This window comes from Delphinapterus leucas, chromosome 7 (genome assembly GCF_059928025.1).
Source record: "Delphinapterus leucas isolate spDelLeu-1000000601 "Yukka" chromosome 7, BTC_Dleu_Yukka2, whole genome shotgun sequence".
NCBI lineage: Eukaryota > Metazoa > Chordata > Mammalia > Artiodactyla > Monodontidae > Delphinapterus > Delphinapterus leucas.
The window spans coordinates 63,603,973-63,621,892 of NC_143135.1; the positions used below are offsets into that span (position 1 = coordinate 63,603,973).

At 37.9% G+C, this 17,920-nt stretch overlaps 1 protein-coding gene across 3 annotated transcripts in view; it reads left to right on the plus strand.

The window, feature by feature from the left end:
• The window catches only part of TMEM135 (transmembrane protein 135), a 256,453-nt gene that overhangs the window by 17,651 nt on the left and 220,882 nt on the right, over positions 1-17,920 (plus strand). For all 3 annotated transcript variants that reach the window (XM_089915385.1, XM_089915384.1, XM_022594059.3), the window contains exon 2: positions 17,269-17,396. In XM_089915385.1, coding sequence (XP_089771511.1) covers positions 17,269-17,396 — 128 coding nt within the window. The remainder of the gene's footprint in view (positions 1-17,268; positions 17,397-17,920) is intronic.

The following is a 17,920-nucleotide window of genomic DNA, read 5'->3' on the forward strand; positions in this document are numbered from 1 at the left end:
TTTATTACTATTTCAATTTCATTACTAGTGATCGATCTGTTCAGATTGTCTGTTTCTTCCTGATTCAGTCTTGGAAGATTGTATGTTTCTAGAAATACATTCATTTCTTCTAGGTTGTCCAATTTGTTTGCATATAACTGTTAGTAGTATTTTCTCATGTGTTTTTTGTATCTCTGTGATATTGGTTGTTATTTCTCCTCTTTTGCTTCTTATTTTGTTTATTTGAATCCTCTCTATTTTTCTTTTGAGTCTGGCTAAAAACTTATGAATTTTGTTTATCTTTAAAAAAAACCCAGTTCTTAGTTTCATTGATCCTTTCTATTGGTTTAAAAAATTTTTTCTCTCCACTTTATTTATTTCCTCTCTAATCTTTTATCATTTCCTTCCTTCTGCTGACTTTGGGCTTTGTTCTTCTTTTTCTAATGCCTTTAGGTGGTGGATTAGGTTGTTTATTTGAAATTTTTCTTATTTCTTGAGGTAGGCCTGTATTGCTATAAATTTCCCACTTAGAACTGCTTTTGCTGTGTCCCATAAATTTTGGAAAGTTCTGTCTTGAGGTATTTTCTGATTTCCTTTTTGATTTCTTCATTGACCCTTTGTATTTTTAATAGCCTGTTTATTTTCCACGTGTTTGTGTTTTTCCATTTCATAGTCATTTTTTAAAAAATTAAAAAAAAATTTTATTTATTTATTTATTTATGGCTGTGTTGGGTCTTCGTTTCTGTGCGAGGGCTTTCTCTAGTTGTGGCAAGTGGGGGCCACTCTTCATTGTGGTGCGCGGGCCTCTCACTGTCGCGACCTCTCTTGTTGCAGAGCACAGGCTCCAGACGCGCAGGCTCAGTAATTGTGGCTCACGGGCCTAGTTGCCCTGCGGCATGTGGGATCTTCCCGGACCAGGGATTGAACCTGTGTCCCCTGTGCTGGCAAGTGGATTCTTAACTACTGGACCACCAGGGAAGTCCAGTGTCCCCTTTATTAACATTTGTTTTTCTTTTTGCTCTTCTGATTGGATGGTATTCATTATTCTATCTTCCAGATCACTTTTGTGTTTTTCTGTATCACCTAGTCTGCTGTTAATACTGTCCAGTGTGTTTTTCATTTCACATATTGTATTCTTCAGCTCTGACTTGTTCTTTTGCTTGTTTTCTAGTTCCTTGTTAAAATTCTCACTGTGTTTATCTATTCTTTTGCCATGTTCTGTAAAAATTCTTATTACTATTGCTTTGAACTCTTTATCTGGTAAACTATTTATTTCTGTTTCATCAGTTTTTTCAGTTTTTTTTCTTGTTCTTTCATTTGAAACAAATTCCTCTTTCTGCTCATTTTAACTTTCTCTGTCTCTATGAAATCAGGTGAAATAGTTACCTGTCCCAATCTTGAAGGCATGTCCTTATGTGGGAACATCTGTATGCAGTCTGCATGTGCCCAGGCTTTGGTGGGAGAGGTTGATCTGAAGTGAGTGGAGGTCCTGGCTTCACCCAGGGTATGCTGGCAGCTATCACCTTGTTGGGGGGTGGGGCTGGAGATTGATGGACTAGATCCAGGGCCAAGTGTGAGCCAGATTTTTTTCTCTGGTGGTCATTACTGCCCTGTTTGGGATGTGGTTGGGTGCCATGGTGCTGGAGTAGAAGCCCTAAGGGCTGGGTCTGAGCTGGTTCTGTTCCCTCTTAGTGTGCATTCTCCCCCTCCTGGCAAAGGCAGCTTCATCCCAGAGGGGAGCAGCGCTAGAGGAGGAGAGGTTGGAGCAGGCACTAGGTGTGGCCCCAGGCATGCTGGGGCCCTTGTGAGAAACTGGCCAGAGCTCCAGGCAGTCTCAGTTTGCTTCCTCCGCCTTGTTCCCCGGAGTCAATAAATACGTGCATGTGTTCTTCGTGAGCGGAGTCTCAATTTCTTAGAGCTCTCTTGTAAATATTACTGGTTTTCAAACCAGCTAAGGGGACTTGTCTTCCTGATGTTGGACCTCAGGGCTAGGGTGTCAGATATGTGGTTTGAATCCCTCATGCCTCATGGAGGATCTCCCAGCCCATGATATCTCTCTCCTCTTCTGTGTCCCATCCTAAGTGTGTGGGTACCGACCTGATCACCTTGCCTCTCTTCTTCCCTGACTCTGTATGACTCTTTATAGCCTTGGTTGTAGGAGAGTTCTTCTGCCAGTCCTGTTTGTTTCCAGTGAGATTTGCTGTACATGTAGCTATATTTTTGATGTGTTCTTGGCGGGGAGGTGAGCTCAAGTGTCCTCCTACTTTGCCGTCTTGATCTCCTCCCCTTTGGGTGGGATGGCCATTGGAGGGGGCAGTGCTTCTTGGGTGCTGGTGATATTGTGCTTTTTCATAAGCATCCTTATTCACTGTTGGGCTGCACCCTGCAGGCATGCAAGCCCTGTACCTGCCCAGCCTCAGGACCAAAGGAAGAGCCCAGAGTCAGCAACCGAGACATCAATGGTTTAATGGATGGGAGGGTCTTACGTGTCTGAAGCAAGGTCCTGGAACAACACCCGACCATGTGTGGCAGACGGTGGGCAGGACATGGCAGCAGCCTTCACTCCTAGGGGGAGGGGGAGGTTACCAGTTATAGGGGGAAGTGGCATCTGGTTGGCTCATTGGTTAACAAGGAAACTAGCAGAGGGGCATTCCCCTTACTGTCCCTTTGGTAGGCTACCATTGTGGAGGCGTTGTAATCTAAGTATTAGAACAATCACTAGCTGGGGTGGGAGCAAGTATATAGGCATGTGAGTAGGGTGTAGGTGAAATAGGCACTGGTCCAGCAGGGGATGTACCAAGAGCAAGAGGACAACTATCTTGGGTGGCCTGATCATACATTTGCTGACCATGAGAGACGAGTGAAAACTTCTAGTTTTTAGTAAGCTTGTTGTCTGTATGTGATGAGTCAGCATGGTGTAGAGCACTGGATCTGAGTTTTTGTTTTGTTCTGCAACTTATAGTTTGACTCCCAGTTTCCTCATGTATAAGTAGATGATAGTCCTGTCTTAACTACTTCATGATAGGCTGTGGTAGTCATATGAGATAGTACATAAGTGGAAGCTTTGAAAACTGCAGAAAGATATGTAAATATTGGTCTGTGTTACTTGGTTCCTTGTCTTTTTGTTTTAGAATTTAAATTTGGCTTTTGTAGCTTAAAAATAATTTTAACCTTAAAAATAAAAGTGTTGGCAGCAATTTAAATGCAGTGTATTTTTTAGGGTTCTCCAGAGACAGAACCTGAAGGGTGTGTGCGTGTGTGTGTATGTGTGTGTGAGAATGTGTGTGTGTGTTGTATGTGAGAGAGTGTGTGGTGTGTGTTGTATGTGAGAGAGTGTGTGGTGTGTGTCACACACACACATACAATATATATTGAGAGAGAGAGACAGACAGACAGACTGACCTCTTTTAAGGAATTGGCTCACACAGTTACAGAGGCTGAGAGATTCCAAGATCTACAGTTGGCAAGCTGTAGTTCCTTATAGTCCATATCCTAAGGCCTGAGAACAAGGAAAGCCAGTAGCCTAAGCTCCAGTCCAAAAGCCAGTAGGCTTTCACATAAGCCTAGTGGATGTTTTTCTCAGAGTCTGAGGTGGGAAAAGACTACAGTGTCCCAGCTTGAGGGCATGCAGGCAGGAGGAGTTCCCTCTTAACTCAGCTGTTTTGTTCTATTTAGATTTTCAGTTCATTGGATGAGGCCCACCCACATTAGGGAGGGTAGTCTGCTTTACCCAGTATACTGAAAATGTTAATTTCTTCCAGAAATACCTTCACAGTCACACCCAGAATGTTTGGCAAGTTGACACAAAATGTCAGTCAAGTTGACACAAAATTAACCAGCACATGCAATATAAATTTGTATGTGACAACAAAGTAATTCAACCTCCCTTATTATGCTAAATATTTTTTAAAGATGAGGTCTTATTCTTTTAAAAGGGTTTTGAAATTTGTTAGAGAGAAAATAGAGGAAGTCTTCTGACCAGAGATGAATATTCTACTTTAGTTCTGTTTATTGAAGTTCTGTTTTTATTTTGAATCAGTCGGTGCTATAAAAACGTGGTTTAGTTTTGAGTCTCACGAGGACCACTTAACTTCTTCTATACTTATTTTAATTTCAATTAATTTTTTCGAACATCTTGATTTACTAGAGACAGAAATGTCTTCAAAACACTCTAATAGAACAAACCTGCACAGCACAAAAAGGAACTGGAATTAGAGCAGGGAGCCATTGTGCAGAGAGAAGGAAACATATATTTTAAGGGCCTTCTATGTGCTGATTCTGCTGAGTACTTATATCTTTTATCTCATTTATTTAAAAAGTACTGAGATCTTGGAAGGAGAAGGAAATCAGAGTAAAGTTAGATGCACAGCTGGTTGGTTCCACTTTCTTCTGTTGAGATTAGTTCTTTTTATTTGCTGACTTAGTGTTGTGAACATTGTGTTTCCGTCTTCTTTCATTTTTAGCTCTTGTAGACTGGGAATGTAATTTCCAGCCCTGGAGTCATCATGGTGCCTTAGTTATTAGTCTTCCCCCAGGCTACATAACTGGTATATGTATATACCAAATTGATGAATATTTTATTAGGTTTTAAAATATATATATATATCTCAGTTCTGTTTTCCCTATATTTTAGTATTTTTTCTTTCAGGCTGGGCAGCCTGAATTCCTATAGGGGCTAGTAAGTCACAAGTTTTTTTTTCTGTAACATGCACAATGGATAAGTGATATGTCCCTTCATTTAGAATGTCAGACTTTAGCGTCAGGTATCATGGTTAAGAGCATGGACTCTGGATCCACTTACCTGTGTTCAGTCCCTGCTTTCCTACTTATTCATTGTGTGACTTTGGGCAACATATCTCTTTGTGCCCATGTTTTCTAATCTCTCAAGTGGGAATATCGATCATGTCCATCTCATAGATTGTTAATGAGGATTGAGTTAACATTTGTATAGTGTTTAGAACAGTGCCTGGCACATAGTAAGTGTTACAAGTGTTTGTTAAATAAATATTCTGTTAATATTTAAAAAATGTAAATTCATTATGCTGTTTTCTTTAAAGCAGTTGTTCTCAATAAGGTAATTTTGCCTTCTAGGAGACACTTGGTACTCCCTGGAGACATTTTTGGTTGTCACAGCTCAGGGTATGGTACTGGCATTATGGAATAGAAGCCAGGGATGCTGCTAAACATCCTGTAATGCATAGGATAGCCCTCCACAGCAGCAAATTATCTGGCTCAAAATGTAGGTAGTGTCGAGGTTGAGAGAACCTGCTTTAAAGAAATCATTATTTGCTGGTGATTAAATAAATAAAACATAAAATCAACTCTTTCTTATTGGAAACTTTTATTTTCCAAAAATCTAGATTTGTTAGACCCTCTAGAAATAGTCTTCTAGGAGAGTTAACGATCGAGCTCTGGGGCTAACAAAGACTGCTAAATTAAAGTTTGGTACTAAGGCTAAGATCATGGGGTCAGCCCCTTTGAGGGCCAATTAGCTGTGTTCTGTTCCATAGCCATGCAATCCTCATACCAGTCAACCATTTGTGTGGCAAATGTGCAGCATTAATCACATGGGGAAAGAGATAAGGGAGAATAAAGGAATTAGATGAAATGTACATAGGCCTGATAGATGTTTAATAGTGATATTTTAATAAAGGGAAACTCCTAAATTGGGGGCCTGTCATTATAATTTTGCATCAGTCTTCAGTCTGTAGCCTTTGTATTAGTCAGGTCAGTCTCCATACTTGCCCTCATGAACTATGCTTAATGCTGTCTCTGACTTTTGACTTATGCCTGGAATGTTCATAAAGATATTTGTCTATGTTTTCTTCTAGATACTTTATTGTTTATATTTTGCAAATTTAAGTCTGTGATCCATCTCAAATTAACTTTTGTCTATAGTGTGAGGAAGGGGTCAAAGTTAATTTTTTTGTTCTACACAGGTATCCAGTTCATTTAGTACCATTTATTAAAAAAAAAAAAAAGATACAATTTTAGAAGTAGGGAAAAAAGAACTCTGTCATATTTTTAGTGTTGACCTTTTATTTTTAAACATGATGATTTGATATACATGCATACCTCAGAGATACTGCAGGTTCAGTTTCACAATAAAACAGCCACACAATAAAACTGCCACAATAAAATGAATGTGGCAACAAAGTGAATGTTTCAGTTGTACCTGAAATCTACCTTCTTAGCATATTTTCAGTATTCAGTACGGTGTTACTAACTATAGTCATTGTGCTGTATATTAGATCTGTTTATTCATCCAATATAACTACATAATTATAACTACACCTTTGTATCCTTTGACCAACATTTCTTTAGTTTCCCCCACCCCCTCAGCCACTGGCAACCATCATTCTGCTCTGCTTCTGTGGGTTTTTAGATTCCACATATAAGTGAGTTCATGAAGTATTTGTCTTTCTGTGCCTCGTTTATTTTACTTAGCATTATTTCCTCCAGTTTTATCCAAGTTGTCCCAAATGACAGTATTTCCTTCTTTTTTAAGGCTGAGTAATCCATTGTGTGTGTGTGTGTGTGTGTGTGTATATCACAAGGATTTCCTTTTCTCCATACCCTCACCAACACTGACCACCTTTTGTATTTTGATCATAGCCATTATAACAGGTGTGTGGTGATAGCCCGTTGTTTTGATTTGCATTTCTCTGATGATTAGTGACATTGAACATCTTTTCGTGTACCTGTTGGCCATTTGTATGTCTTCTTTTGAGAAACGTGTGTTCAGGTCCTTTACTCATTTTTTAAATGGTTATTGTTTTTTGTTATTGAGTTGTTTGAGTTTCTTCTGTATTTTGGATATTATTCTCATCAAATTTTGCAAGTGGTTTGCAAATATTTTCTTCCATTTTGTAGGTTGTTTCTTCACTCTGTTGATAGCTTTTTTTTTTTTTTTTTTGCTGTGCAGGAGCTTTTTAGTTTGATGTAATCTCATCTGTCTGTTTTTGCATTTGTTGCTGTGCTTGTGGAATTATATCCAAAAAAGTATTGTTCAAACCAATGTCAAGAAGCCTTTTCTCTATGTTTTCTTCTAGTAGTTTTATAGTTTCAGGTCTTACATTGAAGTCTTTAATGATTCTGAATTGTTCTGTGTATATGGAGTAAGATAAGGGTCCAGTTTCATTCTTCAGCATGTGGATAACCAATTTTCCCAGCACCATTTATCGAAGAGACCGTCCTTTCCCTGTTGTGTGTTCTTGGCACCTTTGTTGAAGATCCTTTGACCATAAAATGCATGCATTTATTTCTAGGCTCTCTATTCTGTTCCTTTGGTCTGCATGTCTGTTTTTATGCCGGTACTATGCTGTTTTTATTACAATAGCTTTGTAGTATATTTTGAAGTCAGGTATAGTGTGTTGCCTCCAGCATTGTTCTTCTTTCTCAAGATTGCTTTGGCTAGTCACATTTTTTTGTGATTCCATATGAGTTTTAGGATTGTTTTTTTCCATTTCTGTGAAAAATGCATTTGGAATTTTGATAGGGATTGCATTGAATCTGTAGATGGCATTGAGTAGTATGGACATTTTAACAGTATTAATTCTTCCAATCCATGAACGTGGACTGTCTTTTCACTTATTTACATCTTATTCAGTTTCTTTCATTAATGTTTTAAAGTTTTCAGTGTACAGATCTTTCACCTCCTTGGTTTAATTTATTCCTAAGTATTTTATTGCTAATATAATTGTAAATGGGATTGTTTTCTTAGTATCGTTTTTAGATTGTTTGGTGTGACTGTGTAGAAATGCAGCTGATTTTTGTATATTGATTTTGTATCTCACAACTTTATTGAATTCATTTATTAGTTTTAATTTTTTTTGGTAGAGGTTTCAGAGTATTCTGCAAACAGAGACAATTTTACTTCTGCCTTTCTGATATGGATACCTTTTATTTCTTTTTCTTCACTGGTTACTCTGGTTAAGACTTCCTATACTAAGTTGAGTAAAAGTGGTGAGAGTGGGCACCTTTGTCTTGTTTCTGGTCTTAAAGGAAAAGCTTTCATTTTTTTACTGTTGAGTTTGATGTTAGCTGTGGACTTATGTATATGACCTTTTATTATGATGAGGTTTATTGTTCTTTTTATCTTGAAAGGGTATTGAATTTTGTCAAATGCTTTATCTCTATCTACTCAGATGATCATGATTTTTATCCTTCACTTGGTAATATATTGTATCACCTTTGTGTTTTTTGTTTTTTTGCGGTATGCGGGCCTCTCACTGTTGTGGCCTCTCCCGTTGTGGAGCACAGGCTCCGGACGTGCAGGCTCAGAGGTCATGGCTCACGGGCCTAGCCGCTCCACGGCAAGTGGGATCTTCCCGGACCAGGGTACGAACCCGTGTCCCCTGCATCGGCAGGCGGACTCTCAACCACTGTGCCACCAGGGAAGCCCACCTTTGTTTTTTTAAAAATAAATTTGTTTACTTATTTATATTTATTTTTGGCTGCGTTGGGTCTTTGTTGCTGCTCACGGGCTATCTCTAGTTGCAGTGAGCGGGGGCTGTTCTTCGTTGCAGTGTGCAGGCTTCTCACTGTGGTGGCTTCTCTTGTTGTGGACCATGGGCTCTAGGCACACGGGCTTCAGTAGTTGTGGCATGTGGGCTCAGTAGTTGTGGCTCGCAGGATCTAGAGTGCAGGCTCAGTAGTTGTGGCGCACGGGCTTAGTTGCTCCATGGCATGTGGGATCTTACCCTACCAGGGCTCGAACCTGTGTCCCCTGCATTGGCAGGTGGATTCTTAACCACTGCGCCACCTGGGAAGCCCCGATTATTTTTTTTTTACTGTTGAATTTTGAGAGTTCTTTATAGAGTCTAGTTCCTAGTCCCTTTGTGCATATGTGGTTTGAAAATATTTTCTCCAGTCTGTAGCTTGTCTTTCCATCCTCTTTATATGGATACTGCTTCTTTTCTTCCTTTGTAAAGGATGTTTTAAATTTTGATAAAGTCTGATTTTTCAGTTTTTCCTATTATGGGTCTTGATTACTGTAGCTATATAATAAATCTTGAAATTGGGCAGACTGATTCTGCCTACGTTATTCTTCCTGTTGTAAATTGTTGTAGATCTTCTAGTTCCTCTGCCTTTTCATTTAAACTTTAGAATAATCTTCTCTATATCTACAAAGAACCTTGCTGATATTTTGATAAGAGTTAGGAAGAGAGCATTCAGTCTTTTCATCATTAAGTAGAAATTAGCTGTAGTTATCAACTTGACGAATTTGCCTTCTGTTCCTATTTTTGTGAAAGTTTTTGTCATAAATGGGTGTTGAATTTGGTCAGATGCGTTTATATTGATTTATATAACCATGTGATTTTTCTTTTTAGCCTTTTAATATAGTGAATTACATTGATTGATTTTTATAAATTGAACCAGCCTTGCATCCCTGGAATAAAGCCCACTTGGCCATGGTATATAATTCTCCTTATGTGTTGCTAAATTCTATTTACTAATATTTTCCTTTTTAAAAAAATTTTTTATTGGAGTATAGCTGCTTTACAATGTTGTGTTCGTTTCTACTGTACAGCAAAGTGAATCAGCTATATGTATACATATATCCCCTCTTTTTTGGATTTCATTCCCATTTAGGTCACTACAGAGCACTGAGTAGAGTTCCCTGTGCTATAAAGTAGGTTCTCATTAGTTATATATTTTATACATAGTATCAATAGTGTATATATGTCAATCCCAATCTCCCAATTTATCGCCCCCACCATGAGGGTTCTTTTGTATGTGACAAGTTTTCTTTCCTCTTACTGCTTTCAAAATTCTCTTTTTGTCTTTGATTTTTGAGAATTTGATTATAATGTGTCTAGGTGAAGATCTCTCTTTTTTCTTTCTGTTTTATTGAGATAATAATTGACATCCAGCACTGTGTAAATTTAATATGTATAGCATAATGGATTGACTTACATACATCATGAAATGATTACCACAATGGGATTAGTGAACATTCATCCTCTCAAAATTAATGAAATAGAAAAAGAAGAAATAGAAAAAGAAGAAATAGATCTCTTTATAATTAATTTGTTTGGGATTCTTTGGGCTTCATGGATCTGGATGTCCATTTTCCTCTCCAGATACAAGAAGTTTTCAGTCATTATTTCTTTAAATAATCTTTCTGCTCCTTTTCCTTTACTTGTTCTGGGACTCCCTCAATGCATATGTTATTTCTTTTGATGGTATCCCATAATTTCCATAGGCTTTCTTCATTTTCTTTCAATATTTTTTCTTTTTGTTCTTTTGCCTGGGTAATTTCAAATGACCTGTCTTGAGCTCACTGATTTTTTTTCTTTGGCTTGATCAAGTCTAGTCATTGTGCTCTTTAGCTCCAGAATTCATGCATCCCTCCCTCCCTCCCTTCCTTCCTCCCTTCCTCCCTTCCTTTCTTCCTTCCTTCTATCTCTTTGTTTAACTTCTCATTTTGGTCATGTATTGTTTTCCTGATTTTTTTTTTTTTTTTGTGGTACGCGGGCCTCTCACTGTTGTGGCCTCTCCCGTTGCGGAGCACGGGCTCCGGACGCGCAGGCTCAGCAGCCATGGCTCACGGGCCCAGACACTCCACGGCATGTGGGATCTTCCCGGACCGGGGCACGAACCCGCGTCCCCTGCATCGGCAGGCGGACTCTCAACCACTGCACCACCAAGGAAGCCCCTGTTTTCCTGATTTTGTTTTAGTTGTCTATCTGTGTTCTCTTACAGCTCACTGCAGTTCTTGAAGACAAGTATTTTGAATTCTTTGTCTGGCAGTTCATTGATCTCCATTTCTTTAGGGTTGGTTACTCGTGTTTTATTTTGTTCCTTTGTTGGTGTCATGTTTTCCTGAACATTCATATTTCTGTGGCCTTGTTTTGGTGCTTGTTCATTTGAAGAAGTAGGCACCTCTTCCAGTCTTTACACTTGGGCTTCTGCAGTGAAAGCCAATGAAAGCCATTGGGTGGAGTCTGTGGATGGGTTTGCTGCTGGAGTTTTCAGGTGGGCTACTCTGGTCCCTGGGGGTGGATTTGAAGCCTGAGTTCACTGGTGTGCACCTTATACTTGGGTCTACCTGGGCAGGCCTGGTGTTTGGGGCTTCAGTTTGGGGCTTGAAACGGATCCATGGGGTAAGCCTGGAGCCTGGTTTCTTGGGGTTTGGCATGGCACTGGGATAGGCCTGGAGTCTGAGTCCATGGGGGTACTTCTGAATCCTGGATCTGTGTGGCCTGGCCTGATGCCTGATTTTACTTGGCAGGCCTGGAGCTGGGGTTTGTGGTGAAGTTGGGCGCTCACTTCATTCTTCTTCCTTCTTTGGGTGGGTGTCTCTCTGCATGCTGAGTTGCCTGGGGTTGGAGGTTGGGTGATGTGGGTAATATGTGATTATTTTTCATACCCTCTTCAATGCATCTTTTCTTATTTCTCCACTCCACCTGGGTGCTTTAATCTCTCACCTGGAATCCTTAGCTCTTGTGAAGGTATTTTGGCACATGAGTATTTGTTCAAATTGATGTTTCTGCAAGGGGATGAGTGCTGGAAACTGCTATTCTGCCATCTTACTGATGTCACCTGTGTCATTTAAGTCAACCTCTTTATCTAATAAATGAGGAAGATGAAATCTAAACAGCATTGAAATAAGTAGCATTCATATAAATTGTTGTAGAACTAAGAGTAAAAATCATATCCCCTGATTATTTTATACTTTATCATGCTGATTATGTCTATTCTCTATTCAGATCTTTTTCTATAATAATTAATCCACACTTTCTCATACTTATTCCCCTTCTACCAGTTTTATAAATGTAACATGTTTGTTGCAGAATGTCTAGAAAATACCCAAAAGCAAAAAGAAGATTAAAATAATCTATTACCAAGATAACCAGTTCATAATGGTCTAGTGTTTGTTCCATATGTTCATTAGAAAATATTGTTTTGTAGTCCGTCTTATCACTTTAAGTATTTTGATTCATTTTTTTCCTGGTCATTATATTGTCTTCAAAAGCTATATGAATATAAATAAATAAATACAAATATATATTTTTATCATAGTATTATTATATACTTTGTTGTTGAGCTAAATGTATGCATATTTGGAAAATTCGTATGGAATTTATTGACATGGAAAAAGCATATGAACACTGCAACATTTTTTGCTATACAATATGATGTTTGTGAAGTTGTTGGATGATGTCTGGTAATGATTTTATAAATGTGTTCATGTGCCCTTACAATTCCTACATGGCTAGTACAGTTACTTTTATGTTATTTGGTTAGATCAGTGCTTCTAATCTTTTTTCACACTATAGCATGCTGTGATGTACATAGAAAATGATAATAATTGTGTGGCACTCTAGGGAAAACAGAGATGATTATCACCTTGCTCTGTTACCCTAGTCCTGGCCTGGCTACCCAGACTGTTGAGAGGATCAGTCTTTTGGCCACTTGTAAACCCTGGTTGGAAGCTCTGGGTTACAGCACAGTGTGAATAAGGTCTTAGGTTACTTCTCATGTGTTGTGTCAGATTTTCCCTGTTTCTTACAGTAGACTGTACAGTATGATTTACCAATACTGCAAATATGTACAATTTATCTACCTTACTGTTAATGGACATTTAGGTGTTTTGCAGTATTTGTAATTACAGATAGTGTTATGAATGTGACTTTTGATGGAAATAAGCAGTTATTTCTCTTGGATATATACCTAGGAGTGAAACTGCTGGATCATAGGGTAAGTGTACATTTAGTTTCATTAGATAATAACAGTTTTCTGAAGTAAGTATGCAGTTTTACATTCCCACCAGCAATGTGTGAAGTTCTAGTTACTTCATTCCTGACAGTGCTTTGCATTGTCATTTCTCCTTGTTTTAGACATTCTGGTGTGTGTGATATTTTATTGTGCAGTTTTCTGAATACTAGTGATGCTAAGCATATTTCATATGCCCATTGGCTATGTTGATGACTGCGTTTTTTCTTTAATTGAACTTTTAATTTTGGGATAATTGTAGATTCTTATGCAGTTGTAAGAAATAATAGATTCCCTGTGCTCTTTATCTGGTTTCTCCCAGTGGTATCATCCTGCTAAATGATAGTAAAATATCACAACCAAAATAATTGCCATTGATATAGTCAATATACAGGACATTTCCATCAACACAAGGATCCCTTGTGCCCTTTTATAGCAATACCACCCCTCCCACCTACCCACCTCCTCTTAACCCCTGGTCACCATTAATTTATTCTTTATTTCTATAAATTTGTCATTTTATGTGTTATGTAAATGGAATAGTATAGTATGTAGTCTTTTGGGATTGGCTTTTTTCATTCAGCATAATTCTCTGGAAATTCATGAGTATTGTATCAGGTATCACTAGCTTGTTCCTGTTTATTGCTAAATGGTATTCCATGGTATGGATACACCTCGGTTTTTTAAACCATTCATCTCTTAAAGGACATAGGAGTTGTTTCCATTTATTGACGATTACAAACAAAGCTGCTATAAACATTTGTGCACGAATTTTGGGTGAACGTACGTTTTCATTTTTCTAGGATAAACATCTGGGACTGCAATTGCTGGGGCATATGATAGTTGCTTGTTTAGTTTTTATAGAAACTGTCAAACTTTTTCAGAATGCTTTTGCCATTTCACATTTCCCCCAACAAATGCATGAGAGATCCAGCTTCTCCGTATCCTTGTCAGCATTTGGTGTTTCCAGTATTTTTAAATTTAATCATTCTGGCAGTTCTGTGGTGATAGCTCATTGTGGTTTTAATTTGCTTTTCCTTAATGGCTAATATGCTTATCTTCCATTTGCATATTCTCTTCGGTGAAATATCTGTTCATTTCATTTGTATTTTCTAATTGGATTGCTCATTTTTTTACTGTTGAGTTTTGAGATTTCCTTCATTCTAGATACTAGTCATTTGCTGACTGTGTAGTTTACAAGTATTTTTTCCCATTCTGTAGCTAGGGTTTTTATTCCTAACAGGTCTTTCACAGAGAAAAAGTTTTAATTCTGAAGTGTAATTTATAATTTTTCCTTTTATGAATTGTGCTTTTGCCTAGCCTTAGATCCCTAAGATTTTCCCTGTTTTTTTTTTCCCCTAAAAGTTTTGGAGTTTTATGTTTTAGATTTATGTCTCTGATACGTTTTGAATTAATTTTTGTATAAAGTGTGTATAAACTGTGAGACTTTGGCTGAGGTTAATTTTTTTTTTTTTTTTTTTGCCTGTGGATATCTATTTGCTCCAGCCATTTGTTGAAATAGCTATTTTTCCTCTATGGAATTGCCATTGTACCTTGTCAAAAGTCAGTTGGATATATTTGTGTTGATGTATATCTAGGTTCTCTATTCTATTTCATTAATCTATTTGTCTATCCTTTTGCCAACATCACAAAACCTGATTGCTGTAGCTATGTAATAAGTCTTGAAATTGGGTAGACTCATTCCTCCCATTTTTTTCACTTTTTCAAAGTTGTTTTAGCTTTTATAGTTCCTTTGCTTTTCTATATAAATTTCAGTATAATCTTGTCTACATCTACAAAACCTTTTCTGGAATCGTAATAGAAATTGTGTTAAACCTGTATTTTGCTTTGGGGGAAAATTGACATCTTTACCATATTGAGTCTTCCTATCTATGAACATTTATTAATCTGTTCTTTGATTTCTTCCATCAGCATTGTGTGTCTTTCAGTATACAAGTCATATACAAGTGTTGTAGATTTTTCCCTAAGTATTTCGTTTTTTGAGGAGTTATAAATTCTATTATATTTTTAATTTTGGTGTCCATGTATTCATTTTTTTTATATAGAAATACAAATAACTTTTGTATGTTTATCTTATATCCTTTGCCTTTGCTAAACTGCATTATGAGTTCTAGGAGGTGTGTGTGTGTCTGTATGTAACTTGCTTGGGAATTTCTGTGTAGACAATCAGGTTATCTGCAAATAGGGACAGTTTTTTTTTTCCTTTCCAGGAACAGAGGAGATTTTTTTTCTGTAACTACTTGAATATATAACAGAGTACCATATTCTGCCCATTGTTGAGTCTAAAATGAAAGAGACATTACATTCTAAAACCTGAAGATACTAGGAGACCGTTAGAACTGAGGAGATGATTGAGGATCCAGGGAGTAATTGAAAATGACACCAACATTTTGTTTCTAAGTAATTGGGTGGATGTGGTACTATTACTTGAGGTTAGAAAATCAGAAATAAAAGCATTTTGGGGAAGTATAATAAGTTCTACTTTGGACATTCTTTTTTTTTTGATGTCTGTGCTATGTCTTTATTGACATGTCCAATAGACATTTGAAGTATGCATTAAGAATTTAGGGGAGGGACTTCCCTGGTGGTGCAGTGGTTAGGAATCTGCCTGCCAATCCAGGGGACATGGGTTTGATCCCTGGCCTGGGAAGATGCCACATGCCTGGAGCAGCTAAGCCTGTGTGCCACAGCTACTGAGCCTGTGCTCTAGAGCCCGTGAGCAACAACTACTGAGCCCACAACTACTGAAGCCTGTGTACTCTAGGGCCCACGTGCCGCAACTGCTGAGCCCACGTGCTGCAACTACTGAAGGCTGTGCACATAGAGCCTGTGCTCCGCAACGAGAAGTCACAGCAATGAGAAGCCTGTGTACCACACAAAGAGTAGCCCCCGCTCGCTGCACCTAGCGAAAGCCTGTGTGCAACAACGAAGACCCAATGCAGCCAAATATGAAAAAAAAAAAATAGAAGGGGTTATATTGGAATTCCTACCTTGACATGATAGATGATGCTGTGGGAGAGATTGTATATAGAATGAGTAGAGATCTGAGGAAGAAATGCTAACAAAGGAATAGCACTTAAAGATATCATGGGAGAATGAAAACAATGAAGTCACAGAAACCATAGAAACTTCTCTTTTGTCAAAGTTTTACCTATTTGTCAAGATCCATCTTCTGGGCATTATTACCTGTCCAGGCCCATCTCCTTTTTGGTTATTCCCTAATATGTATTTCTGTAGCAGTTTCTCCTTCTTCTAGTATAGCATTTACCACACTGCCTTATTGTAGTTTATTGTTTATATATCTATTTCCCTATCAAGTTTTTATGTTCCTTGAAGGCAAGGATTAGATCTTATTCATTGTTGTTTTTCCTGTGTATGACATAGTTCTTAATAACAGCTTGTTTAATTGAATGAAGTAGGAAATTATCAGAGGCTTCTAAGTGGTAGAGTAAGAAAAGAACTGAGAAGAGGCCATTAGATTTGTTGATCCCTGACCATAGGGAAGCTGTTATGTCTAGAATGGTGAAAAGTGAATGCAGAGTTCTCTGGTCTTCCTTTTCTCAAGTCAGTCTTGCCATTTCTTACATTCCCTCCCTCATTCCCTAATTCTGCCCCCTTAACTTTTGTTCCTTTGATATATTGTTTCATCATGATAGAAAAGCATTTCTTCCTGGTCACCTGTGAGAATTATACTGTTCTTCCTAATCTAGCTCATATCCCCTTCTCAGTGAAACTGAATGAATGAATTTCTCTGGTTTTTATCATTGAAAATTTCTAATATCCAGGCTGATAGTATCTGTAATGTAGTTTTGTTTTAGCATTCAATTTTTGTTTGATTGGACTTTAGTTTTTCCATTTAAACATATATTTTATTTTTCAGTATAAAACTTTAAAAAAATTTTTTATTTGGCTGCGTTGCGTCTTTGTTGCTGCGCGTGGGCTTTCTCTAGTTGCTGCGAGTGGGGGCTACTCTTCCTTGCCATGTGCGGGCTTCGCACTGTGGTGGCTTCTCTTGTTGCGGAGCATGGGCTCCAGGCACATGGGCTCAGTAGTTGTGGCACATGGGCTTCAGTAGTTGTGGCACATGGGCTCCGTAGTTGTGGCTCACGGGCTCTAGAGTGCAGGCTCAGTAGTTGTGGTGCACGGGCTTAGTTGCTCCGCGGCCTGTGGGATCTTCCCGGACCAGGGCTCGAACCCGTGTACCCTGCATTGGCAGGCAGATTCTTAACCACTGTGCCACCAGGGAAGCCCCAGTTTAAAACTTTTTAAGGCATTATAAATATTTACTTCAATGTTTGGGGGTTATTTATCATATGATCCATGTTGTAATTTCTAGGTGTTTATTTTACCCATTACACTTTCAATAAATTAAAGTGTCTTCTGTCCCAGAAATTGAATTTTCATAGAGGAGCCAGTAAAATACTAGAGTTTTTACTTTAATTTTTAAATACATGCTGTTATTTCAGTATCTTCCACATAAGAACTAACTTAAGTGGGAAAAGTTGGTTATATTAAACAAAAGAGCCTTTTTTAATTCTTTTTTTCCAGATTGCAGCAATTCTCCGGAAACGAAAATTAGATTATTATTTACACAAACTGCTCCCTGAGATCCTACAATCTGCTTCATTTCTGACTGCTAATGGGGCCTTGTTTATGGCTTTCTTTTGCATTTTAAGGTTGGTACACATAATCACAACTGGTGGTTAATACAAATTCCTTTGTTGAAACTGAAACAAACAGATGTTTATATAAATGTTGTGCAGGTCACTGCTTGTGTATTTTTTTCTCTCTGTGAAATGACATTTATTTATTTCAAAGAATGCTTGTAAAACCAGGAGTTGTGGGCCTCTTGGCCTAAAAATGTAATATAAACTTCAAATTATTGCTGTGATTATATAGCAAAAGTGCTTTAATGTATCTTACATTTTCTGAGGCCCACTATATTTACTGACTTGTTAATGAGAATTTCTTAACTTTTCAGTTTCATAGATTAGGAATTCAAAGCAACTGTCCATGATATTGCTTAGGTCTGTATGCAGTGAATGGACTTCAAAAGGACTATAAAATGCTCGTGTTTATCTGTAAAATTTCTGGCATATCCTACTGATGAAACTTTTGGTCCTGATGCAGTGCATTATCTGTGTCACATGCTTCATACAATATACATGCAGTTAGAATTCAGTTTTTAGTGTTATGATAT